Genomic DNA, 27,513 nt, shown 5'->3' on the forward strand with positions numbered 1-27,513 from the left:
GTCAGTCTGAATTAGAATACAAAACACCAGACACCTGATGTCATGAATAGTTAGTGATGTCAGTCTGAATTAGAATACAAAACACCAGACACCTGATCTCATGAATAGTTAGTGATGTCAGTCTGAATTAGAATACAAAACACCAGACACCTGATCTCATGAATAGTTTGTGATGTCAGTCTGAATTATAATACAAAACACCAGACACCTGATCTCATGAATAGTTTGTGATGTCAGTCTGAATTAGAATACAAAACACCAGACACCTGATGTCATGAATAGTTTGTGATGTCAGTCTGAATTAGAATACAAAACACCAGACACCTGATCTCATGAATAGTTTGTGATGTCAGTCTGAATTCACCCACCTCCTCTGATGTGTCGCAATATTATTCAGTTGAGTGATCACCACTTTGGGTGAACACTGCATGTTATGTAGGGAACTGTTTGACATCTGTGAGGGCACTCTCAGAGAAACCTACCTGTTTGGCATCTGTGAGGGCACTCTCAGAGAAACCTACCTGTTTGGCATCTGTGAGTGCACTCTCAGAGAAACCTACCTGTTTGGCATCTGTGAGGGCACTCTCAGAGAAACCTACCTGTTTGGCATCTGTAAGGGCACTCTCAGAGAAACCTACCTGTTTGACATCTGTGAGGGCACTCTCAGAGAAACCTACCTGTTTGTAATCTGTGAAGGCTCTCTCAGAGAAACCTACATGTTTGACGTCTGTGAAGGCACTCTCAGAGAAACCTACCTGTTTGTAATCTGTGAAGGCTCTCTCAGAGAAACCTACCTGTTTGACATCTGTGAGGGCACTCTCAGAGAAACCTACCTGTTTGTAATCTGTGAAGGCTCTCTCAGAGAAACCTACCTGTTTGACATCTGTGAGGGCACTCTCAGAGAAACCTACCTGTTTGGCATCTGTGAGGGCACTCTCAGAGAAACCTACCTGTTTGACATCTGTGAAGGCACTCTCAGAGAAACCTACCTGTTTGGCGTCTGTGAGGGCACTCTCAGAGAAACCTACCTGTTTGACATCTGTGAAGGCACTCTCAGAGAAACCTACCTGTTTGACGTCTGTGAGGGCACTCTCAGAGAAACCTACCTGTTTGTAATCTGTGAAGGCTCTCTCAGAGAAACCTACCTGTTTGACATCTGTGAAGGCACTCTCAGAGAAACCTACCTGTTTGACGTCTGTGAGGGCACTCTCAGAGAAACCTACCTGTTTGTAATCTGTGAAGGCTCTCTCAGAGAAACCTACCTGTTTGACATCTGTGAGGGCACTCTCAGAGAAACCTACATGTTTGACATCTGTGAAGGCACTCTCAGAGAAACCTACCTGTTTGGCATCTGTGAGTGCACTCTCAGAGAAACCTACCTGTTTGACATCTGTGAGGGCACTCTCAGAGAAACCTACCTGTTTGTCATCTGTGAAGGCACTCTCAGAAAAACCTACATGTTTGACATCTGTGAAGGCACTCTCAGAGAAACCTACCTGTTTGACGTCTGTGAGGGCACTCTCAGACTTAACTTGGTCATCGTAACCATGCAGCAACAATTCCTTCTTCTTGAAGAACTCCAGTTGAAGCTGGCGATACCGCGAGGCCAAGTCCTTGTTTCGAACAAGAGCTACCTTCTTTTCATTCTGAAACACAACACACGAAAGTCTTCCTTTACAATGCAATGTAGAGAAAACAACACACGAAAGACTATACTATACTATGTCTTGCGAGGCCTAACTAAGTGTTGTACAAATAAATATACCTCGTGTCTTGTGAGGACTACCTAGGGTATAACTAAGTGCTGTACAAATAAATATACCTCATGTCTTGTGAGGACTACCTAGGCTATAACTAAGTGTTGTACAAATAAATATACCTCATGTCTTGTGAGGACTACCTAGGGTATAACTAAGTGTTGTACAAATAAATATACCTCATGTCTTGTGAGGACTACCTAGGGTATAACTAAGTGTTGTACAAATAAACATACCTCGTGTCTTGCGAGGACTACCTAGGCTATAACTAAGTGTTGTACAAATAAATATACCTCGTGTCTTGCGAGGACTACCTAGGCTATAACTAAGTGTTGTACAAATAAATATACCTCATGTCTTGTGAGGACTATCTAGAGTATAACTAAGTGCTGTACAAATAAACACACCTCATGTCTTGTGAGGACTACCTAGGCTATAACTAAGTGTTGTACAAATAAACATACCTCGTGTCTTGTGAGGACTACCTAGGCTATAACTAAGTGCTGTACAAATAAACATACCTCGTGTCTTGCGAGGACTACCTAGGCTATAACTAAGTGTTGTACAAATAAATATACCTCGTGTCTTGCGAGGACTACCTAGGCTATAACTAAGTGTTGTACAAATAAATATACCTCGTGTCTTGTGAGGACTACCTAGGCTATAACTAAGTGCTGTACAAATAAACATACCTCGTGTCTTGCGAGGACTACCTAGGCTATAACTAAGTGTTGTACAAATAAACATACCTCGTGTCTTGCGAGGACTACCCAGGCTATAACTAAGTGTTGTAACAATAAACACACCTCGTGTCTTGCGAGGACTACCTAGGCTATAACTAAGTGCTGTACAAATAAACATACCTCGTGTCTTGCGAGGACTACCTAGGCTATAACTAAGTGTTGTAACAATAAACACACCTCATGTCTTGCGAGGACTACCTAGGCTATAACTAAGTGCTGTACAAATAAACATACCTCGTGTCTTGCGAGGACTACCCAGTCTATAACTAAGTGTTGTAACAATAAACACACCTCGTGTCTTGCGAGGACTACCTAGGCTATAACTAAGTGTTGTAACAATAAACACACCTCGTGTCTTGCGAGGACTACCTAGGCTATAACTAAGTGCTGTACAAATAAACATACCTCGTGTCTTGCGAGGACTACCTAGGCTATAACTAAGTGTTGTAACAATAAACATACCCCGTGTCTTGTGAGGACTACCTAGGCTATAACTAAGTGCTGTACAAATAAACACACCTCGTGTCTTGTGAGGACTATCTAGAGTATAACTAAGTGTTGTAACAATAAACATACCTCGTGTCTTGCGAGGACTACCTAGGCTATAACTAAGTGCTGTACAAATAAACATACCTCGTGTCTTGTGAGGACTACCTAGGGTATAACTAAGTGTTGTACAAATAAACATACCTCGTGTCTTGCGAGGACTACCTAGGCTATAACTAAGTGTTGTACAAATAAACATACCTCGTGTCTTGCGAGGACTACCTAGGCTATAACTAAGTGTTGTACAAATAAATATACCTCGTGTCTTGTGAGGACTACCTAGGCTATAACTAAGTGTTGTACAAATAAATATACCTCATGTCTTGTGAGGACTATCTAGAGTATAACTAAGTGCTGTACAAATAAACACACCTCATGTCTTGTGAGGACTACCTAGGCTATAACTAAGTGTTGTACAAATAAATATACCTCGTGTCTTGTGAGGACTACCTAGGCTATAACTAAGTGCTGTACAAATAAACATACCTCGTGTCTTGCGAGGACTACCTAGGCTATAACTAAGTGTTGTACAAATAAATATACCTCGTGTCTTGTGAGGACTACCTAGGCTATAACTAAGTGTTGTACAAATAAATATACCTCATGTCTTGTGAGGACTACCTAGGGTATAACTAAGTGTTGTACAAATAAACATACCTCGTGTCTTGCGAGGACTACCTAGGCTATAACTAAGTGTTGTACAAATAAATATACCTCGTGTCTTGTGAGGACTACCTAGGCTATAACTAAGTGTTGTACAAATAAATATACCTCATGTCTTGTGAGGACTATCTAGAGTATAACTAAGTGCTGTACAAATAAACACACCTCATGTCTTGTGAGGACTACCTAGGCTATAACTAAGTGTTGTACAAATAAATATACCTCGTGTCTTGTGAGGACTACCTAGGCTATAACTAAGTGCTGTACAAATAAACATACCTCGTGTCTTGCGAGGACTACCTAGGCTATAACTAAGTGTTGTACAAATAAATATACCTCGTGTCTTGTGAGGACTACCTAGGCTATAACTAAGTGTTGTACAAATAAATATACCTCGTGTCTTGTGAGGACTACCTAGGCTATAACTAAGTGCTGTACAAATAAACATACCTCGTGTCTTGCGAGGACTACCTAGGCTATAACTAAGTGTTGTACAAATAAACATACCTCGTGTCTTGCGAGGACTACCCAGGCTATAACTAAGTGTTGTAACAATAAACACACCTCGTGTCTTGCGAGGACTACCTAGGCTATAACTAAGTGCTGTACAAATAAACATACCTCGTGTCTTGCGAGGACTACCTAGGCTATAACTAAGTGTTGTAACAATAAACACACCTCATGTCTTGCGAGGACTACCTAGGCTATAACTAAGTGCTGTACAAATAAACATACCTCGTGTCTTGCGAGGACTACCCAGTCTATAACTAAGTGTTGTAACAATAAACACACCTCGTGTCTTGCGAGGACTACCTAGGCTATAACTAAGTGTTGTAACAATAAACACACCTCGTGTCTTGCGAGGACTACCTAGGCTATAACTAAGTGCTGTACAAATAAACATACCTCGTGTCTTGCGAGGACTACCTAGGCTATAACTAAGTGTTGTAACAATAAACATACCCCGTGTCTTGTGAGGACTACCTAGGCTATAACTAAGTGCTGTACAAATAAACACACCTCGTGTCTTGTGAGGACTATCTAGAGTATAACTAAGTGTTGTAACAATAAACATACCTCGTGTCTTGCGAGGACTACCTAGGCTATAACTAAGTGCTGTACAAATAAACATACCTCGTGTCTTGTGAGGACTATCTAGAGTATAACTAAGTGCTGTACAAATAAACATACCTCGTGTCTTGTGAGGACTATCTAGAGTATAACTAAGTGCTGTACAAATAAACATACCTCGTGTCTTGTGAGGACTATCTAGAGTATAACTAAGTGATGTACAAATAAACATACCTCGTGCCTTGCGAGGACTACCTAGGGTATAACTAAGTGCTGTACAAATAAACATACCTCGTGTCTTGCGAGGACTATCTAGAGTATAACTAAGTGCTGTACAAATAAACATACCTCGTGTCTTGTGAGGACTATCTAGAGTATAACTAAGTGCTGTACAAATAAACATACCTCGTGCCTTGCGAGGACTACCTAGGGTATACCGTATAACCGGACATTTTCGAGGATTTTTATTTTCGTGGGTTTCAAGGGTAAGTAGTCAGCATCGAAAATATAAATCCTTGAAAATATTTTGAAAACATCAACAAATTCTATCTAAAATATTTATTGTGAAAAACATAACACACTGACAATTTACCGGAACATTTTATTTCCTGTCATGCGCAGTCCACCAGATACGACAAGAGAATAGTATAGTCAAGACAACAAGTTAGAATTTTAAAAAAGGTATTGTCTGAATCTCACTGTGTGTAGAATATAATGAAATATTTTTTAATTTCGTATATTGCTTTTGTCAATGTCCGCCCGCACTGCATCAGTGATTCCGGTGTGGATGAATGCAGATTTCAACATTTTCTGGTGTGTTTTCAATTCTGCCATAACTTTCATAATCCACCTTGCATTAATTGGTTTTATCGCCGAAGTACGCATTTCGATCTTGATGTCTGTTACACCTTCGCCGTCTTTCATAGCCAGGGAAACCTGTTTTGAATAGCATGTGGTGAACTCAGACTTCATGGCGTTCTTAAGTGGTTTGTTCACACATACGTCATAATTGGCTTTACACAAAATCAAAGACTGTGATCAGTTGTCTGGCGAATAGTAGTCAGTGGCCAATTAGGCTACAGCTGAGTGTTCTATTGTTTAACTTTACGCGTCGGTGGTATCGAACAACTGGCAGCCGAGGTGAAACTTTAATCAACAGTAACAAGTATTCTTGCAACTAGACTTGTTAAAACTCGAAAATAAAATCACTTTCAATTTAGATTTGGCAAACGACGAAAATAAGAAACCTTGAAATGTTTTTATACCCCAAACCACGAAAAATTAAGACCACGAAAATTTCCGGTTATACGGTAACTAAGTGTTGTAACAATAAACATACCTCGTGTCTTGCGAGGACTACCTAGGCTATAACTAAGTGCTGTACAAATAAACACACCTCATGTCTTGCTAGGACTACCTAGGGTATAACTAAGTGCTGTACAAATAAATATGCCTCGTGTCTTGCAAGGACTACCTAGGGCATAACTAAGTGTTGTAGCAATAAACATACCTCATGTCTTGCGAGGACTACCTAGGCTATAACTAAGTGTTGTACAAATAAACACACTTCGTGTCTTGTGAGGACTACCTAGGGCATAACTAAGTGTTGTAGCAATAAACATACCTCATGTCTTGCGAGGACTACCTAGGCTATAACTAAGTGTTGTACAAATAAACACACTTCGTGTCTTGTGAGGACTACCTAGGCTATAACTAAGTGCTGTACAAATAAACATACCTCGTGTCTTGTGAGGACTACCTAGGGTATAACTAAGTGTTGTACAAATAAATATACCTCGTGTCTTGTGAGGACTACCTAGGGTATAACTAAGTGCTGTACAAATAAATATACCTCGTGTCTTGTGAGGACTACCTAGGCTATAACTAAGTGCTGTACAAATAAACATACCTCGTGTCTTGCGAGGACTACCTAGGCTATAACTAAGTGCTGTACAAATAAATATACCTCGTGTCTTGTGAGGACTACCTAGGCTATAACTAAGTGTTGTACAAATAAATATACCTCGTGTCTTGTGAGGACTACCTAGGGTATAACTAAGTGCTGTACAAATAAACATACCTCATGTCTTGTGAGGACTACCTAGGCTATAACTAAGTGTTGTAGCAATAAACATACCTCATGTCTTGCGAGGACTACCTAGGCTATAACTAAGTGTTGTAGCAATAAACATACCTCATGTCTTGCGAGGACTACCTAGGCTATAACTAAGTGTTGTAGCAATAAACACACCTCATGTCTGGTGAGGACTATCTAGGCTATAACTAAGTGCTGTAACAATAAACACACCTCGTATCTTGCGAGGACTACCTAGGCTATAACTAAGTGCTGTACAAATAAACATACCTTGTGTCTTGCGAGGACTACCTAGGGTATAACTAAGTGTTGCGTAGGACTACCTAGGGTATAACTATAGTGTTGTAACAATGTCTAGCAAGGACTACCTAGGCTATAACTGAGTGCTGTACAAATAAACATACCTCGTGTCTTGCGAGGACTACCTAGGGTATAACTAAGTGTTGTAACAATAAACATACCCCGTGTCTTGCAAGGACTACCTAGGCTATAACTAAGTGCTGTACAAATAAACATACCTTGTGTCTTGCGAGGACTACCTAGGCTATAACTAAGTGTTGTAACAATAAACATACCTCGTGTCTTGCAAGGACTACCTAGGCTATAACTAAGTGCTGTAACAATTAACATACCTCGTGTCTTGTGAGGACTACCTGCCGGTCCTCTAGCAGTCGGACATGGTTGCGGCGATTCTGACGGTTACGATCTGCAATGTACCAGAACACAGAACTGTTAATCTTCTTGCAAATATACACTTTACAGTCTACATCAACACCAAAATAGTTATGATTTACACAATAAAAAATGCAAGATGCAAGTAACAAATAGCAAGTCAGTACAAACCCTGATCAAATATGACACATGACAAGTAATACCACAACTGTTACAATATTTGTGCCCATCTCAAACTAAGGGTCAAACAGGTTGAAGGAATCACATTAAAAGACAAATGCTGACACTTGTAACTATCTACTATGCTCCCCTACTACCGGCAGTCGTTAATTGTGTTATTCTTAGGCTTTGGTACCAGCTTGTTTAGGTGACATGACATTCACAGCAGATGGTAATGGCTGCCTATAAGTTCACTTTCACCTCTTATTTCATGTTTTAATGACATCCCTCGATTATACTGAGAATACAATCCATGCCCTGAATTACCTGTCCTGAGATAGACGATCACCCACCCTGTATCCTCCCTTGAGAAGTAGAGAAACGAAGAGACCGGGGTAGCTCACCAACTAGACCCTGGTATGTCTCTATGAGATGTTGTTGGTTTATGAAGTAGAGAAACGAAAAGAGACCGGGATACCTCACCAACTAGACCCTGGTATGTCTCTATGAGATGTTGTTGGTTTTTGCAGTAGAGAAATGAAAAGAGACCCACGGTACCTCACCAACCAGACCCTGGTATGTCTCTACAAGATGTTGTTGGTTTTTGAAGTAGAGAAACTAAAAGAGACCGGGGTAACTCACCAACCAGACTCTGGTATGTCTCTACAAGATGTTGTTGGTTTTTGAAGTAGAGAAACGAAAAGAGACCGGGGTAACTCACCAACCAGACTCTGGTATGTCTCCAGCAGATGATCTTGGTTCTTCTTGAATGCATTCAGCCGTAATGTGTGTTCCTCAAGTTCTGATCTGTACAGACAGACAGTAACACATCAGTTTGATCATGCAGAGAAATTCTTCACATTAACACTATAATAACCTATCTTAAAATGAACACTAATAACTTATCTAGGGGCCTTTTACCAACAGTGAACAAGAAATCACTCAAGTGATGATTTTTATGATTTTTTGTGGCATTCTGAAATGATCATATTCAGTGAACTACAAACTGGATGATATGAAAAGTCAAAGACGTGGTGTTTTGGACTTGATATCAAGTGGCCTAAACAGTTGTTTTATGCATAAGTGTATAAGTTTTCTTTATAGTATTAGGACTTTATATCTAGTAGACTAAATAATTAAAATGTAAGTGCTGTTTTGAACTTGATATCAAGTGAACTAAATGAACACTAACATAAGTTATATTTTCGACTTTACATTAAGTGGACTAAATGATCTCTAACATAAATGGTGTTTTGGACTTTATATCAAGTGGACTAAATGGACGTTAACATAAGTAGAATTCTGAACTAATATTAAGTGGACTAAATGAACACTAACATAAGTAGAGTTCTGAACTAATATTAAGTGAACTAAATAAACACTAACATAAGTAGAGTTCTGAACTAATATTAAGTGGACTAAATGAACACAAACAAGTAGAGTTCTGAACTAATATTAAGTGAACTAAATGAACACTAACATAAGTAGAGTTCTGAACTAATATTAAGTGAACTAAATGAACACTAACATAAGTAGAGTTCTGAACTAATATTAAGTGAACTAAATGAACACTAACATAAGTAGAGTTCTGAACTAATATTAAGTGGACTAAATGAACACAAACAAGTAGAGTTCTGAACTAATATTAAGTGAACTAAATGAACACTAACATAAGTAGAGTTCTGAACTAATATCAAGTGGACTAAATGAACACTAACATAAGTAGAGTTCTGAACTAATATTAAGTGGACTAAATGAACACTAACATAAGTAGAGTTCTGAACTAATATTAAGTGGACTAAATGAACATTAACATAAGTAGAGTTCTGAAATAATATTAAGTGGACTAAATGAACACTAACATAAGTTATATTTTCGACTTTACATTAAGTGGACTAAATGATTTTTAACATAAATGGGGTTTTGGACTTTATATCAAGTGGACTAAATGAACACTAACATAAGTAGAATTCTGAACTAATATTAAGTGGACTAAATGAACACTAACATAAGTAGAGTTCTGAACTAATATTAAGTGGACTAAATGAACACTAACATAAGTAGAGTTCTGAACTAATATTAAGTGGACTAAATGAACACAAACAAGTAGAGTTCTGAACTAATATTAAGTGGACTAAATGAACACTAACGAAAATGTTTTGGAGTTTGTATGAAGTGGACTAATGAAAGGGCTTTCAATATTTTCTCGATGATATTTCTGACTTTGCATTAAGTGGACTAAAAATTCACTAACGCAAGCGTTTTCACTATTTTCTCCGTGCTGTTCTGGACTTTGTTCATGATGGCCGATGAGGCGTCCATGTCGTCTGTTTGTTTCTTCATCACGTCTGACTGCCACTTGATGTGGTCGAGACGCTTCTGTATCTTGAACACGTCCTCCTGAAATCAAACAGAGACAGTGTGTGTGTGTGTGTGTGAGAGAGAGAGAGAGAGAGAGAGAGAGAGAGAGAGAGAGAGAGAGAGAGAGAGAGAGAGAGAGAGAGAGAGAGAGAGAGAGAGAGAGAGAGAGAGAGAGAGAGAGAGAGAGAGAGAGAGAGTGAGAGAGAGTGAGTGAGTGAGAGTGAGAGTGAGTGAGAGTGAGAGTGAGAGTGTCACTCCTACCTTCTCTCCATGTATAGATCTAAACTAAAACAATGACCACATAATCTCATCCAATCACAAGATTAATTTATGTGGAATTACTATAATTCACATGATACAACATTACTGGACACAAAAAAAAAGTTGGCTAATGCAACAAAATATTATTCTTACAGCAGCTGTAATTTGTAATACACATGCATTTCATTGCAAGTCGTCTTTAATACAGGGAGCACCAACTAAAGTCTAGTAATTGACTGTTTAAAAATAAAGTATTGGGACATGAGAAGAGCGTGTGTGTTGAAATGTGGGTCACCTTGAGGTGTGTGTGGTGAGGCTTAAGCACACTGATCTTCTCCATAAACGTCTTCGTACTTTCTTCATGCTGCGTTTTCATGTCGTCGATAGTGGCCTTCAGTTCAGTCTTGCGCTACAGTGAAAACAACAACTCTGCAACATGCAGTACAGCACACATCAAAACACTCACAATAAACTACATGAAAAAACGAAAATTGAAAAACATCAAAAAGAAGTCTGCTTTATTTTATTTTATTTCTTACAATTTTTAATACATAATAAAGAAAAATGTGAAATACATTACTGAAAAAAAAGGTTAAAAGGTAGTGTACTATATTTTTCATGATTCGCCTAATCTTCCATGCCATATTATGTGAATAGTTGAGGAAAGTAAAATATATTCCTGCCTAAAGTGGGGCCCATGGGAAAACCTTTAAAACAGAATGACCATGCATGCAAAGCTATAAACAACATAACATTTTACACAACTCATCAGGATAATGTCTGCCAGGACTTTGAAAATCCATAACACTTACTTGATCTTTTACTTGTTTGCTTGCTCTTAGTTTTTCCACTTTCTCGAGGACATTATTGACAGCATTTTTCACCTCATATGCTATAGTCTGAGCCTACAAATACAACATTACTACAGCTCAGACTAATATTATGACATTTACACATGTTAACCTACTATTACACACTTGTACAACACACTAGCTAACAAATGCTCAAACCAGAGCACCTCAAGAGAACTGCATACTTATCAGGGCCCCTCCAGTAAGAGATCATAGTACTTGAATCACTTCATGGAATGGGACCCATGGTCTACTTGTCTGCACTGTTAGATGGTATAGGTAGTACTAAACCAAATAACTTCCGGCTGGGTCAAAGTTCGAGGTGCACCCAACTTTTGATAGAGAAGTGAACACCACAAGTCCTGTGACTGGTTATAAATGTGAGTGTGTTGGTTGTAAAAAATAATAGTTTCATCTGGGTAAAAAAAATGTGCAATTTTATTTCATCTAGTACCAATGTGTCAATTAGCCTTGTGCTTGAAACATGTATGGGGTACCTGTAAAAACAAGTACTCGAATTTTGTGCGAAACTAGGGTAGTCATAGACGCTACCCGTTATCTCAGAAACGAGCAGCTTGACCCCCATTTTTTTCTGATTCACTTTAAGTGTAAGGGGTGGTAGTATTTATATCCGTGGCATTTATGTCGGTTGATACGTTGCAGGTAGGAGTTTTAGCCACATATGTTACTATTGTCGTCTATGGGATTTGATTTGGTAGTATACACCCTATAGCACATATTCAGTGCATAATGAAAAATATTATGATTTTGTCATTTTATTTAATTAAACTATACTGGTTGATTAATTAGCCATCACTCGATCATGCAAGTTCACAATGACCTTGACCTTGACAATAATCTCTGTACATGGCTCTGAATGGAGTTTGAATCAAAGTTAGCACTGAAGAAAAGTTGGTTTTGGCCTATAATTCATACTGTAAAGATTTCAATAATTTCTTTTTACATGGTATTTGACTTGCCATATACAACTGCTCTTAAATATGGTATTATATATAGGCAACCTGGACTAAGATTTTTTAATAGCAATTTATTTTTATATTAAAAATAGCATGTGCCAATAGTGGGTTAATGTCTTTAGTTTCCATTAACATTGTTAATTTTTTATGTATGAAATTCTGAAAACTCAAATTTGTAAAGAAGTTGATTTTTATTGTCATTTTGACATATTTATAGGGTGCTAAGTTGTAGTTTTATGCAAAATTTAAAGTAAATTTGAAGAAAAACTTTACCCAAAACATAATTAAATTTGTTGTCACTATTGTGCCTTCTGTTCTTATTTGTACATAACAATAAGGTTGCTAAACATATACTTAGATCTCCAGATCATTTTTTTTCTTAATAATCACTTAGTTAGCTCTCATGAAAAGCATTTTGAGTTTATACTAGATTCAGAACCAATTTTTTCAGATTTGATCTGCCTTGGATTAAGTTGATAATTTATTTTATTGTTAAAGCTGTATTACCTAATGTTACTAGCTAAATAAAATGCTGGATTACAGATTGTAGGAATACATCTAATGTACATATTGCATTCATCCGGATTAGAAAATAATGCAAGAAAATAGATGTTCGGGTAATTTTGTCATTTAAAAATAGTTTTTTTCAGTAATTAATCAAAAATAAATGTGTTAAAGGTGCATGATTATTCCAGATATCACAACTATTAAAACCTCCAACTACAGTAGGCTATAAATAAAATATAGTCAGGAATATTGGTGGCTGCCAATGGTTTTGATGGTTCATTATGAAAATCTGCATGGCCGATGGATTTGAAATTCCCACACCTGGTAACTTGAAGACACCCACACCCAGCATACAGGATTTCCTCCCAACACTAATGTTCAGGACATTAAGTCATTACTTCATACAGGTACAGTCATGTTGGTGTTTCCTTTCTCAGACAGTGTATTTTTTTAATACTGATATTTCTTTGATGTGCCTGTTAAGGTCTTCATAATCTAGGGGTCAATCAAGTGCATGTGTTTTAATGGAATTCTTTAAAGGGGTAGAGGTACTCTGACTATCTTTGTTGTCTCTACATATATACCTGAGTACACACACCCAACTGAAAGTAAATATCTTCAGGAGTTTTATTTTAAAACATTTTGTGGTTTAATATGACATATTGCATTTGTATTATATGCAATATATATGCTTTTTTAGGTGTACATTATATTGGGCTGCACTGTAGAAACAACAGTTTCAATGAGGTTGTCAGTTTATGTCAGAATACACCAGATCCTGGTTGTCATAAAGACACATAGCTGGACACTTTTTGAAAAATGTATGTTATCAGTATAGGTAGTACTAAACCAAAGTTCGAGGTGCACCCAACTTTTGATAGAGAAGTGAACACCTGTGATTGGTTATAAATGTGAGTGTGTTGGTTGTAAAAAATAATAGTTTCATCTGGATAAAAAAAATGTGCAATTTTATTTCATCTAGTACCAATGTGTCAATTAGCCTTGTGCTTGAAACATGTATGGGGTATGACAGATTTCTGTGTAGGCATGGTCACAGAGTCGAGTTCAGTGACAACAGATTTGTGTGTAGGCATGGTCACAGAGTCGAGTTCAGTGACGAAAGATTTGTGTGTAGACATGGTCACAGAGTCATGGTCAGTGATGACAACCTAGGTGAAATCTGTCTGACAGAGCAGGCTGTGTGTACCTAGAGATTCTGTCTGTTCATCTTGAATCCAGAGTGCAGTGACTATGTATACAGATTATTACAGGATAATCAATGTCTTATAAGGTTTTCAAACATATCTAACAGAGCAGGCTGTATGTACCTACAGATTGTGTCTGTTCATCTTGAATCCAGAGTGCACTGACTATGTATACAGATTATTACAGGATAATCAATGTCTTATAAGGTTTTCAAACACGTCTAACAGAGCAGGCTGTATGTACCTACAGATTGTGTCTGTTCATCTTGAATCCAGAGTGCAGTGACTATGTATACATGTACAGATTATTACAGGATAATCAATGTCTTATAAGGTTTTCAAACACGTCTAACAGAGCAGGCTGTATGTACCTACAGATTGTGTCTGTTCATCTTGAATCCAGAGTGCAGTGACTATGTATACATGTACAGATTATTACAGGATAATCAATGTCTTACAAGGTTTTCAAACACGTCTAACAGAGCAGGCTGTATGTACCTACAGATTGTGTCTGTTCATCTTGAATCCAGAGTGCAGTGACTATGTATACATGTACAGATTATTACAGGATAATCAATGTCTTATAAGGTTTTCAAACACGTCTAACAGAGCAGGCTGTATGTACCTACAGATTGTGTCTGTTCATCTTGAATCCAGAGTGCAGTGACTATGTATACATGTACAGATTATTACAGGATAATCAATGTCTTATAAGGTTTTCAAACACGTCTAACAGAGCAGGCTGTATGTACCTACAGATTGTGTCTGTTCATCTTGAATCCAGAGTGCACTGACTATGTATACATGTACAGATTATTACAGAATAATCAATGTCTTATAAGGTTTTCAAACAAGTCTAACAGAGCAGGCTGTATGTACCTACAGATTGTGTCTGTTCATCTTGAATCCAGAGTGCACTGACTATGTATACATGTACAGATTATTACAGGATAATCAATGTCTTATAAGGTTTTCAAACATGTCTAACAGAGCAGGCTGTATGTACCTACAGATTGTGTCTGTTCATCTTGAATCCAGAGTGCACTGACTATGTATACAGATTATTACAGGATAATCAATGTCTTATAAGGTTTTCAAACACATCTAACAGAGCAGGCTGTATGTACCTACAGATTGTGTCTGTTCATCTTGAATCCAGAGTGCACTGACTATGTATACAGATTATTACAGGATAATCAATGTCTTATAAGGTTTTCAAACACGTCTAACAGAGCAGGCTGTATGTACCTACAGATTGTGTCTGTTCATCTTGAATCCAGAGTGCACTGACTATGTATACATGTACAGATTATTACAGAATAATCAATGTCTTATAAGGTTTTCAAACAAGTCTAACAGAGCAGGCTGTATGTACCTACAGATTGTGTCTGTTCATCTTGAATCCAGAGTGCACTGACTATGTATACATGTACAGATTATTACAGGATAATCAATGTCTTATAAGGTTTTCAAACATGTCTAACAGAGCAGGCTGTATGTACCTACAGATTGTGTCTGTTCATCTTGAATCCAGAGTGCACTGACTATGTATACAGATTATTACAGGATAATCAATGTCTTATAAGGTTTTCAAACACATCTAACAGAGCAGGCTGTATGTACCTACAGATTGTGTCTGTTCATCTTGAATCCAGAGTGCACTGACTATGTATACAGATTATTACAGGATAATCAATGTCTTATAAGGTTTTCAAACACGTCTAACAGAGCAGGCTGTATGTACCTACAGATTGTGTCTGTTCATCTTGAATCCAGAGTGCAGTGACTATGTATACAGATTATTACAGGATAATCAATGTCTTACAAGGTTTTCAAACACGCCTGGACCCTATTTTATTCCCTCAAAGAGAGATACGTGAAAAACACAATTTCTAAATGAGGTCAATAAATTTTGTATGCACATACCTGTGTCAAACTGTAGCCTATTTATTATCCCCAAACTGTAAGTGAGTGATGAAAATGAATAATGGTTGCATGCCGTGTAATCAATGTTTGTCACATCCCAGGACAGCTGCTAGCGTATCCAAGTACCGTGATACTGATTAGAACTCCACATGGGTCAAATAGTTATTCATTACACAAATAAACCAACACTTATCCCACATTTGTTTCTCATTTATATTTCTTTTATAACATTACTATTATAATAATTGTTATCATTATTATTAGGATTTTCTGAAAGCAACCTTGATGACCTTACATTATACTGTAAAATACAACAATGTTCACACACAACATGCTTAGACTTCCTTACAGACTCATCACATCACCATGGACTATAACAAATCTGTTTTCATAGCAGTGACAATTTTGATCTGCCATACACCACTTTTCACTGTTTCATAGAGACCATTTTAAATTTATTTTTGAATAAAAATCAGATGGTTTTTAAAATGTTACAAAACTCATCTTCATGTATTATGTAATTGTTGAATGGCCTCTGTAGTAATGTAGAAAGATGAAAGTTTTACGTACTTTTTCTTTCTTGCCGGCCGAGTCCTGTCTGGTTTTGAGAATCTCCACGGTGTCGGACCCAATGCGAGCCTGGAGGATGGTTCTCGTGTGCATCTCTTCCTTCATCTGTTTCCTCAGAGACTCCACTGCATTCTAAAGATAAAGATAACGTATCTTCATTACACCAAACCACAGCATTTTAAACACTAAACCAAACACAAATCTACATAACACTCAACCAAACACAAATCTACATAAAACTCAACCAAACACAAATCTACATAACACTCAACCAAACACAAATCTACATAACACTCAACCAAACACAAATCTACATAACACTCAACCATACACAAATCTACATAACACTCAACCAAACACAAATCTACATAACACTCAATCAAATACAGATCTACATAACACTCAACCAAACACAAATCTACATAACACTCAATCAAATACAGATCTACATAACACTCAACCAAACACAAATCTACATAACACTCAACCGTACACAATATTTATTCATTTAAAATAAATGAAATGGATCAGCAAACAGGCTGTAGGCCTATGTAAATGTCTCTCCACAATATAATTTGACATAATACATTAATTGAAATAAATGATGAACATGAAAGATAACATTACATAAATAACATTTCAGCCATTGCATACAAACTACAAATACTTTGTTAGATATAGAACTCGCATTCATAAATATATATGAGCTACGTGTGTAAACCATATATAATACAAATTTTAAGCGAAACATGCAAATGGTGCCCCAGACTAATATAATAATAATATTTATCATATAATATCTTACATTTTCAGTGCAATCAAAGTATGTGATATTTTTCAGATCACATACTTTAACAATTTGATAACTTTGCAAATTAGATGTAAATTAGTCAAGGTCTCGGCACTAGGTTTATTGACATTTAAGCAAACGTACTTGGGTGACACTCCATGATTGACGTATGCATTCATAGTCATCAAATAAAAACATTTCAATGGCAATTTGACACTGAAAGCTGTCCAGTGTTCAGAAAACAAAAAATGTTAGGCATAACTTCATTTTGATGTAAGGGCATCCAAATGACGTCATTCGAGTTTGACATCAATTCCATTAAAAAAATACACCGCGCCACATATTCTTACGTCATTTGAATATCTAGTAATGGCGGACTGGAATTAAAGTTGCGTGTACAGTTTACAAAAACACATTGTATTAAGCTTGAGCTTATATGATAAAGAGATTATTACCCTTGTGTATTTCGGGATCTTCAATATCATATATTAGGAACAAAAATAATGTATTATGCTCGCCAGAGGCTCACATAATACAATTTTTATTCCTAATATATGATATTGACGATACCGAAAAACACTCTGGTAGGTAATGTATAATTATAAAGTGAATCACTTTGTTAAAGTAATAAAATTGTGCACAGATTGTTCTATCTTTAGGTTCAATTCAGAATGATAATCCTTATTTCCAAAAAGCACTGCTTTAATGTCGAAACCTCTGTTATAAAAGAACATGGTTGGGCGAATATGATCATACAAAGGACAACAGAACAATGATGGCCACAACGACAATAAGGATTATCATAAATGTGTCTTAAAAATCTGTGGGCATTTAGATCACTGCAATCTAAACGGAGTCTACAATGTATAATTTGGTTTGAGCGTGATCCAAAATCTAAAAAGTATTTATGTGGTGTTTGTTTTAGTGGAAATATAGCCTTTTTAAATTTGCTAAAAGAGTTTAAATTTCTAATATTAATATCGAGGGCATTCCAATCCCTAACAGCTGACGGCAAAAATGATTTCTTATATAATTCTGTTCTAGCACGAATGTTTTTCAATTCATCAGCATTTCGAAGCGGATAATTCCTCAATGTCATTACTGATGGGGGCTTTGACCTCTTTTCCATCATCCATTGCTTTAGAGATATAATTATAAAGGTCTGTCAACTGATAAGCTGTGGAATCACCAGGTCTAAAACCAGACTGCAAATAAGATATTATTTCATTATCAAGAAAGAAATTTGAAATATATTTCATAACGCATGTTTCAAATACTTCAGATAAACAGCTTGTTAAGGCCACTGGCCTGTAATTACTGCACAGATAAATACTACCTTTCTTATGGATGAGAACGATGAGTGACTGCTTCCAAATAGTGAGAAATAGTGAGAAATATAGAATAAGACAGAGACAAGTTAAATAATTTCGTCAAACGGGTTGGCTAAATATTTTCCAATTTTCTTAATAATGTTGTTATTAATTAGATCAGGACCACTGGCTTTTCTTACATTTAGAGATAACAAAACATCTTCGACTTCTTTTACCTGTAATCTTATTTCTTTCAGTTGATTAATGATCTTATGTTGATTCATTGGTACGTCTTGATCTGGTTTATCAACTGTGGCTTGGTTTATAAAATAATTGTTCATTACGTTTGCAATATCCTCATCACTCTCATAAAGAATACCATTGTTTTCAATAACTGGAAACGTTGATTTGGAATTATCTTTTTGTTTTATATATCGTTTGAGAACCTGCCACCAAGTTTTACTCCCGTGTTCATTATTTAATAAATTATCCAGTTTCATATTATAATCATATTTAGCTTTACGGATGCTTGAAATAACTTTGTTACACGCCTCTCTAAATAGCTCCCAATCTCGTTGTGTATTTCTAATTTTTGCCTTTGTATGTAGTCTATTTCGTTTCCGCACTAAAGTCCTAATATTACTGTTAATCCAAGGAGCATTGTTTCGTCTAATAGTAACATATTTATGTGGAATAAAATCATCACAGCAATTAATTACAGTTTTAACCATTAGCTCTGCTATAATGTTTACATCGTTACTAACAAATATATTCTCCCAGTTGAAATTCTTAATACAATTCTGCAAGCCATCGAAATCAGCCTGGTTATAATTGTACATTTTCCTTGTATAGCATGTGCTTTGTTTCTTTTTAAACTTCAAAGTCACGTAAACAGCACAATGATCACTGCAAAATAGACGCAGAATTCTGTGTTCTTCAACAAATCTACATAACACTCAACCAAACACAAATCTACATAACACTTAACCAAACACAAATCTACATAACACTCAATCATACACTTGTCAATTATTGACCGTCATTGAGGGCAATATCAATTTCTTCAGTCCATAAAACATGATATTGCCCGAAATGCAGTCAGTACTTGTTTTATTACATAATGTCATCCATAAGACTCGTACATTCCTGCTTTGTTTATCAGAATCGAAATACGCCAACGCTTATAATTTCCCACAATGTGTTAAAACTGATGGGATTTAGTGACATCATGTAATCCTATGATGTTGTATGACACGCAGAGGAATGCGGAAATAAACAGTTGAAACATTACCAAGAAAAAAAAAATTCAAATTCGAGATATTATAACCAGCAAGAGTGCCAAAATCATATTAATAGCAAAATAAAAAACAAAATGTCATAAATCTAAACATACATTTATACTGAACAGTACATTTTTTATTTTGTAACATAAAATCCTGAGTGTCGATTCCAACTGCATTTTAATGTATTTGTACATTTCTAAATCTGCAATATTTTCCATACACAATTTGACAATTACTGACCTTGTTTTTGTCGTATTTGCGGAAATAAACTCGGTATGACTAAAGATGTTATCTTTTTGCTCAAGAACAGCAAAGCATTTTGTCACAAGTTTGTGCTTGTTTACATTGGAATTAGCAGTTGACGTTGCATTACGTTACCTACTCATTAATTGGATAGAATTTTGTCTCATCTTTATTTTCATTGATCAGGGCAATATCACTTTTGATGGACCGGTGAGACCATCTCAGGGCAATATCACTATTTATGGACGGTCATGTGACTGGTTTTTGACCAATAAGAATACAGATATATTTTCATTATGCAATAAAAACCTATATAACACTTAACTAAACACAAATCTACATAACACTCAACCAAACACAAATCTACATAACACTCAACCAAACACAAATCTACATAACACTCAACCATACACAAATCTACATAACACTCAACCAAACACAAATCTACATAACACTAATTCAAACACAAATCTACATAACACTCAACCAAACACAAATCTACATAACACTAATTCAAACACAAATCTACATAACACTCAACCAAACACAAATCTACGTAACACTAATTCAAACACAAATCTACATAACACTAAACCTAACACAAATCTACATAACACTCAACCAAACACAAATCTACCTAACACTCAACCATACACAAATCTACATAACACTCAACCAAACACAAATCTACATAACACTAATTCAAAAACAAATCTACATAACACTCAACCAAACACAAATCTACATAACACTAATTCAAACACAAATCTATATAACACTCAACCAAACACAAATCTACATAACACTCAACCAAACACAGATCTACATAACACTAATTCAAACACAAATCTACATAACACTCGATCAAACACAAATCTACATAACACTCAACCAAACACAAATCTACATAACACTCAACCATACACAAATCTACATAACACTCAACCAAACACAAATCTACATAACACTCAACCAAACACAAATCTACATAACACTAATTCAAACACAAATCTACTTAACACTCAATCAAACACAAATCTACATAACACTAAACCCAACACAAATCTACATAACACTCAACCAAACACAAATCTACATAACACTCAACCAAACACAAATCTACATAACACTAATTCAAACACAAATCTACATAACACTCAACCAAACACAAATCTACATAACACTAATTCAAACACAAATCTACATAACACTAAACCTAACACAAATCTACATAACACTCAACCATACACAAATCTACATAACACTCAACCCAAACACAAATCTACATAACACTAATTCAAACACAAATCTACATAACACTAAACCTAACACAAATCTACATAACACTCAACCAAACACAAATCTACATAACACTCAACCATACACAAATCTACATAACACTCAACCAAACACAAATCTACATAACACTAATTCAAACACAAATCTACATAACACTCAACCAAACACAGATCTACATAACACTCAACCAAACACAGATCTACATAACACTAATTCAAACACAAATCTACATAACACTCAATCAAACACAAATCTACATAACACTAAACCTAACACAAATCTACATAACACTCAACCAAACACAAATCTACATAACACTCAACCAAACACAAATCTACATAACACTCAATCAAACACAAATCTACATAACACTAAACGTAACACAAATCTACACAACACTAATTCAAACACAAATCTACATAACACTCAACCAAACACAAATCTACATGACACTCAACCAAACACAAATCTACATAACACTCAATCAAACACAAATCTACATAACACTAAACCTAACACAAATCTACATAATACTCAACCAAACACAGATCTACATAACACTATACACAAAACTATACCAACCAAATCTTCACACAACCAAAAACCCAGTCTCATCTTCACACACACACTACAGTAAGAGCTTGCTGTGCTTCAACTTGAGTCCCTCCTCCTTTTTAAAAGCCTCCCCCTGCCTGGTCTGTAGTTTGTTCCTGGCCATGTCATTCAGGACGGTCGCACACACACAGATATACACACTCACACTCACACAGACATACACACACACACACACACACACACAGACACACACAAACTTCACCGTAAGTTCCTCCTCCTTCCTGAAAGCCTCTCCGTTTGGTCTGTAGTTTGTTCCTGGTTATGTTGTGCAGGACGGTTGCGCACACACACACACACACACACACACACACACACACACACACAGACACTTCACCTTGAGTCCCTCCTCCTTCCTGAAAGCCTCCCCCTGTTTGGTCTGTAGTTTGTTCCTGGCCATGTCGTGCAGGACGGTCACACTGTCGAACTCCTCCAGCGTGGTCAGCAGCAGCGCCTCGCTCTTCGCCAGGTCGCGCACCATGCTCTTCAGCTTCTTGTCGTCTGAGTCTTTCAGGCGAGTCCTACAACACCAACCACAACGTCATTGCATTCTTTAACAAAACATACAACAGGGCACGGACTTGATGGTGGCACCCCACAGCAATTGTTGCAACTGTTTTAAAAACCTACAGTAATGTACCATACAGTTAACTTTCATAAAGTAAAACAAGAGCAAAAACACCTCTCAGTACATAAATCTCAACATAACCACCAAACACAAATGTGTTATGGTTGAGAAATGTGCTACTTACAACTGGATGGGTTTGTAATAAATCTCAACATAACAACCAAACACAAATGTGTTACAGTTGAGAAATGTGCTACTTACAACTGGATGAGTTTGTAATAAATCTCAACATAATCACTGAACTCAAATGTGTTACGGTTGAGAAATGTGCTACTTACAACTGGATGAGTTTGTAATAAATCTCAACATAATCACTGAACTCAAATGTGTTACGGTTGAGAAATGTGCTACTTACAACTGGATGAGTTTGTAATAAATCTCAACATAATCACTGAACTCAAATGTGTTACGGTTGAGAAATGTGCTACTTACAACTGGATGAGTTTGTAATAAATCTCAACATAACCACTGAACTTAAATGTGTTACAGTTGAGAAATGTGCTACTTACAACTGGACAAGTTTGTCATAAACCTCCACATAGCCACTGAACACAATGTGAGTGTTAGATTTGAGAAACGTCCTACTCACAATTGGATGAGTTTGTCATAAACCTCCACATAGCCACTGAACACAATGTGAGTGTTAGATTTGAGAAACGTCCTACTCACAATTGGATGAGTTTGTCATAAACAGAGTTGTTTGATTTAAATAATTGATTTAAATCACTGCAAAAAAATCATGCATTTCGATTTTTTTAATTTTTATTATGTTTCATTTGATTTCTATGATTATTGCATTTATTTTTAGTGATTATTTTGTAAACATGTGATTTATCAATTAACTTGCAGTACAAAAAATGAAGTGTTATTTAAAATCAATTGTTACTTACACTAGATAATTATTTTTACAAATATTTATAATTGAATTGCAATTAGATTTCAACACCATGTAGTCTAACAAGTCATACTGATCAGTGACAATTCCCCCAAATCTATGGTTGGGATGATCCTGGGAGATCAACACAACAGAAGGTGTCAAGTGAAGCCACTCTGCTTCAATGTGGTAAATTGGACGAATTTGGGGATGCTCTAGCGTCAGATCTAACAGATGTTACTTGAAGTCACTGACTTCATGTGTCAAATCACCTTATATAGCCATCCTGGCTAAACACCAAGTACTTAAACATTAACTCAATAATCCCCAAAATGCATTTTGTTAACTCATTTCTAGATGTTCGAGGTATTTCCTTTCAGAATGTAATGAAGCTTCCAAATCGTGTATTTAATAGGGAGCAAGTATTCAATTCAGAAGCTCCAAATTAAAGTAAAAATAAAAAAATCAAATAAATCTGATTTAAATGTTAAAAATCTGATTTAAAAAAAAAAAATCCGATTTTTTTTATTTAAAAAAAAAAATCATGATTTTTTTCAACCCTGGTCATAAACCTCCCACTGAACACAATGTGAATGTTAGAATTGAGAAACGTCCTACTCACAACTGGATGAGTTTGTCATAAACCTCCCACTGAACACAATGAGTGTTAGAATTGAGAAACGTCCTACTCACAACTGGATGAGTTTGTCATAAACCTCCCACTGAACACAATGAGTGTTAGAATTGAGAAACGTCCTATTTACAACTGGATGAGTTTGTCATAAACCTCCCACTGAACACAATGAGTGTTAGAATTGAGAAACGTCCTACTCACAACTGGATGAGTTTGTCATAAACCTCCCACTGAACACAATGAGAGTGTTAGAATTGAGAAACGTCCTACTCACAACTGGATGAGTTTGTCATAAACCTCCCACTGAACACAATGAGTGTTAGAATTGAGAAACGTCCTATTTACAACTGGATGAGTTTGTCATAAACCTCCCACTGAACACAATGAGTGTTAGAATTGAGAAACGTCCTACTCACAACTGGATGAGTTTGTCATAAACCTCCCACTGAACACAATGAGTGTTAGAATTGAGAAACGTCCTATTTACAACTGGATGAGTTTGTCATAAATCTCCCACTGAACACAATGTGAATGTTAGAATTGAGAAATGTCCTACTCACAACTGGATGAGTTTGTCATAAACCTCCCACTGAACACAATGTGAATGTTAGAATTGAGAAAAGTCCTATTTACAACTGGATGAGTTTGTCATAAATCTCCCACTGAACACAATGTGAATGTTAGAATTGAGAAATGTCCTACTCACAACTGGATGAGTTTGTCATAAACCTCCCACTGAACACAATGTGAATGTTAGAATTGAGAAAAGTCTTACTCACAACTGGATGAGTTTGTCATAAACCTCCACATAGCCATTAAACACAATGAGAGTGTTAGATTTGAGAAACGTCCTACTCACAACTGGACGATCTTGTCATAAACCTCCACATAACCACTGAACACAATGAGAGTGTTAGATTTGAGAAATGTCCTACTCACAACTGGACGATCTTGTCATAAACCTCCACATAACCACTGAACACAATGAGTGTGTTAGACTGAAGAAACATCCTACTCACAACTGGATGATCTTGTCGTCTGAGTCGTCGATCTCCATCTTGGCCTCCTGGTTCTTGAGGCGGAGAACGCGAAGCTGAGACTCCAGCTCCTTGACCTTCGTCTGAAGGTGAAACTTGCGGTGAGCATTACGCTGTTTCTAGAAACACACAAAAACACGCAGTTAGTCCTGCAGTTTTAACAATACATATCTCAGTCAGTCTCTGACTACAGCCCACTGCTACATCCATATGCCCCACCACACCAACTCCCCCACCCCCCAAAAAAACACATTAAAAATTCTCCTATACAGAAGCAAATTTTGAAATGTATAAATATGAATGCTGGGAGAAATACAAAACATGAATGATAGTCAACACGAAAAAGTGTGCACGGTGTAGGAGACCAAAGCTGGGTTAAGACTCCCATTACATTTGTCTATGACATAAGTGGATATCCCTTTATTGTATAAAGGTACTAATTTTAAAAAATAATAATTTAAGAAAACAATAATAGTTTTGTTTGTATTACTAGTAGTAGTATATACCACGTTATTTTTCAAGCACTACTTATGCTTCATATTAAAGGTGAAAGGACTGGTCTACATCATATCACAAGATGTTCTTATGTTACAAAACCTTACCAAACTCTTTAGTTCATTAAACATTCTCATACATACACACATGTAACACCTTACCAAACTCTTTAGTTCATTAAACGTTCCCATACATACACACATGTAACACCGTACCAAACTCTTTAGTTCATTAAACGTTCCCATACATACACACATGTAACACCGTACCAAACTCTTTAGTTCATTAAACATTCTCATACATACACACATGTAACACCTTACCAAACTCTTTAGTTCATTAAACGTTCCCATACATACACACATGTAACACCGTACCAAACTCTTTAGTTCATTAAACGTTCCCATACATACACACATGTAACACCTTACCAAACTCTTTAGTTCATTAAACGTTCCCATACATACACACATGTAACACCGTACCAAACTCTTTAGTTCATTAAACGTTCCCATACATACACACATGTAACACCTTACCAAACTCTTTAGTTCATTAAACGTTCCCATACATACACACATGTAACACCGTACCAAACTCTTTAATTCTTGTTGCAGTTGTGTGTTGTCATTGTCCAACTCCCGGTTCTCAAACTCTGCTTCTGTTATTTTCGTCTGGATCTGTCGAACCTGATTACAAAATTAAAGAAATGCTTTAGTTACCCATTTAGTTTTAAATATTGTAATTTCTACACTCCAACTTGATATAACAGCAGTATATTTGTTGGTAGTTTTCAACCTTCTAAAACATTATAGTGAAGAAAAGGAAAGGAAGGAACATTGACTGATCACAAACAATAGACGACACTAAATACAAACATCGTCTTAGAGCTTGGCTTTTCTTCATGGCTAACAAGGTGGAAAATATCTATTCAGAAAGCTAACTGGCTTTAGAGACAGACGGAATATTTTCAGAACAAACCTGGGTGATCTAAGTAAGCACAAAACACTTAATGGTGCTGATCAAAGGAATGAGAGAGATAACACGTAACTTGCCTTTGTTGCTTGCATCTCCTCGGCCACTTTGGAGTTTTCGTTTTTCACTTTGAGCACTTTCAGTTCCTCACTGTTGTCTTTGAGCTGCTGTTTGATGTCGTTCACTTGATACACGTACGAATTGTACTGCATCTTGGCCTCCGATAACTCCTCACTGAACAATTACAACAAACTTTGATTCAAACAAGGTCCTATTCATGTATAATGTCATTATCTAACAAACTTAAGAAACAAATTCAGTTAAACCTGTCTGAAGCGGTCACACAAGGGAACAGATAAAAGTGGCTGCTAGGGACAGGTGGCCACTGATTACAGGTTGCGACATATATAGTCTTTAAAACATTTGTTGTTGTTTCACAGTTAGACTATAAATCAACTGTTGACATGTCGTCTCCTTCAGAAATAATGCAAATGGAATGTATTAAATTAACCGTTATCAACAAGTTTGGGTTTTTTATATCATAGTAAACATTTACTGTGGCCGCTTAATATGGGTATTTTAGCGATTTGGGATCCGATTTAGGTGACCACTTAGTACAAGTGCATTTACATTATAAATTGTTTGAGACAGAAAAAGGTGGCCACTTAGGCAGGTGACCGCTGATTACAGGTGGCCGCTAGGACAGGTTTGACTGTAATCCTACTTTTATAGAAGAAAACACGATTAAGCTCCGTTTCACTGCATGTGTAATGGTTAACAAGCTGAATTATTTGAAAATATTTTACACTACCTATTAACATGGATTAGTGCTTTAAAGAAACCAAAATAACCTGATATAGCTCAGATACCTGTTAACAGTGTCAAATTATTTATTTAAAGAGAAAAGTAAAACATGCAGTGTCAAATTCTTTCTTTTAGAAAAAGCAAAACAATCCAGGAATCTTTATA

The 27,513-nt window shown here is 36.4% G+C and overlaps 1 protein-coding gene across 2 annotated transcripts in view; it reads right to left on the reverse strand.

The window, feature by feature from the left end:
- LOC121374173 (coiled-coil domain-containing protein 178-like) overlaps window positions 1-27,513 on the reverse strand; it is a 70,107-nt gene that overhangs the window by 4,751 nt on the left and 37,843 nt on the right. For both annotated transcript variants that reach the window (XM_041501145.1, XM_041501146.1), the window contains exons 10-20: window positions 26,625-26,778; window positions 26,163-26,258; window positions 25,057-25,193; window positions 22,239-22,422; window positions 16,365-16,496; window positions 11,141-11,233; window positions 10,624-10,737; window positions 9,961-10,106; window positions 8,428-8,513; window positions 7,508-7,581; window positions 1,497-1,646 (exon numbers count right to left, since the gene is read on the reverse strand). In XM_041501145.1, the coding sequence (XP_041357079.1) occupies window positions 1,497-1,646; window positions 7,508-7,581; window positions 8,428-8,513; window positions 9,961-10,106; window positions 10,624-10,737; window positions 11,141-11,233; window positions 16,365-16,496; window positions 22,239-22,422; window positions 25,057-25,193; window positions 26,163-26,258; window positions 26,625-26,778 (1,366 nt within the window). The remainder of the gene's footprint in view (window positions 1-1,496; window positions 1,647-7,507; window positions 7,582-8,427; window positions 8,514-9,960; window positions 10,107-10,623; window positions 10,738-11,140; window positions 11,234-16,364; window positions 16,497-22,238; window positions 22,423-25,056; window positions 25,194-26,162; window positions 26,259-26,624; window positions 26,779-27,513) is intronic.

The sequence above is a fragment of the Gigantopelta aegis genome, chromosome 6 (assembly GCF_016097555.1).
Source record: "Gigantopelta aegis isolate Gae_Host chromosome 6, Gae_host_genome, whole genome shotgun sequence".
In the NCBI taxonomy this organism is placed as follows: Eukaryota; Metazoa; Mollusca; class Gastropoda; order Neomphalida; family Peltospiridae; genus Gigantopelta; species Gigantopelta aegis.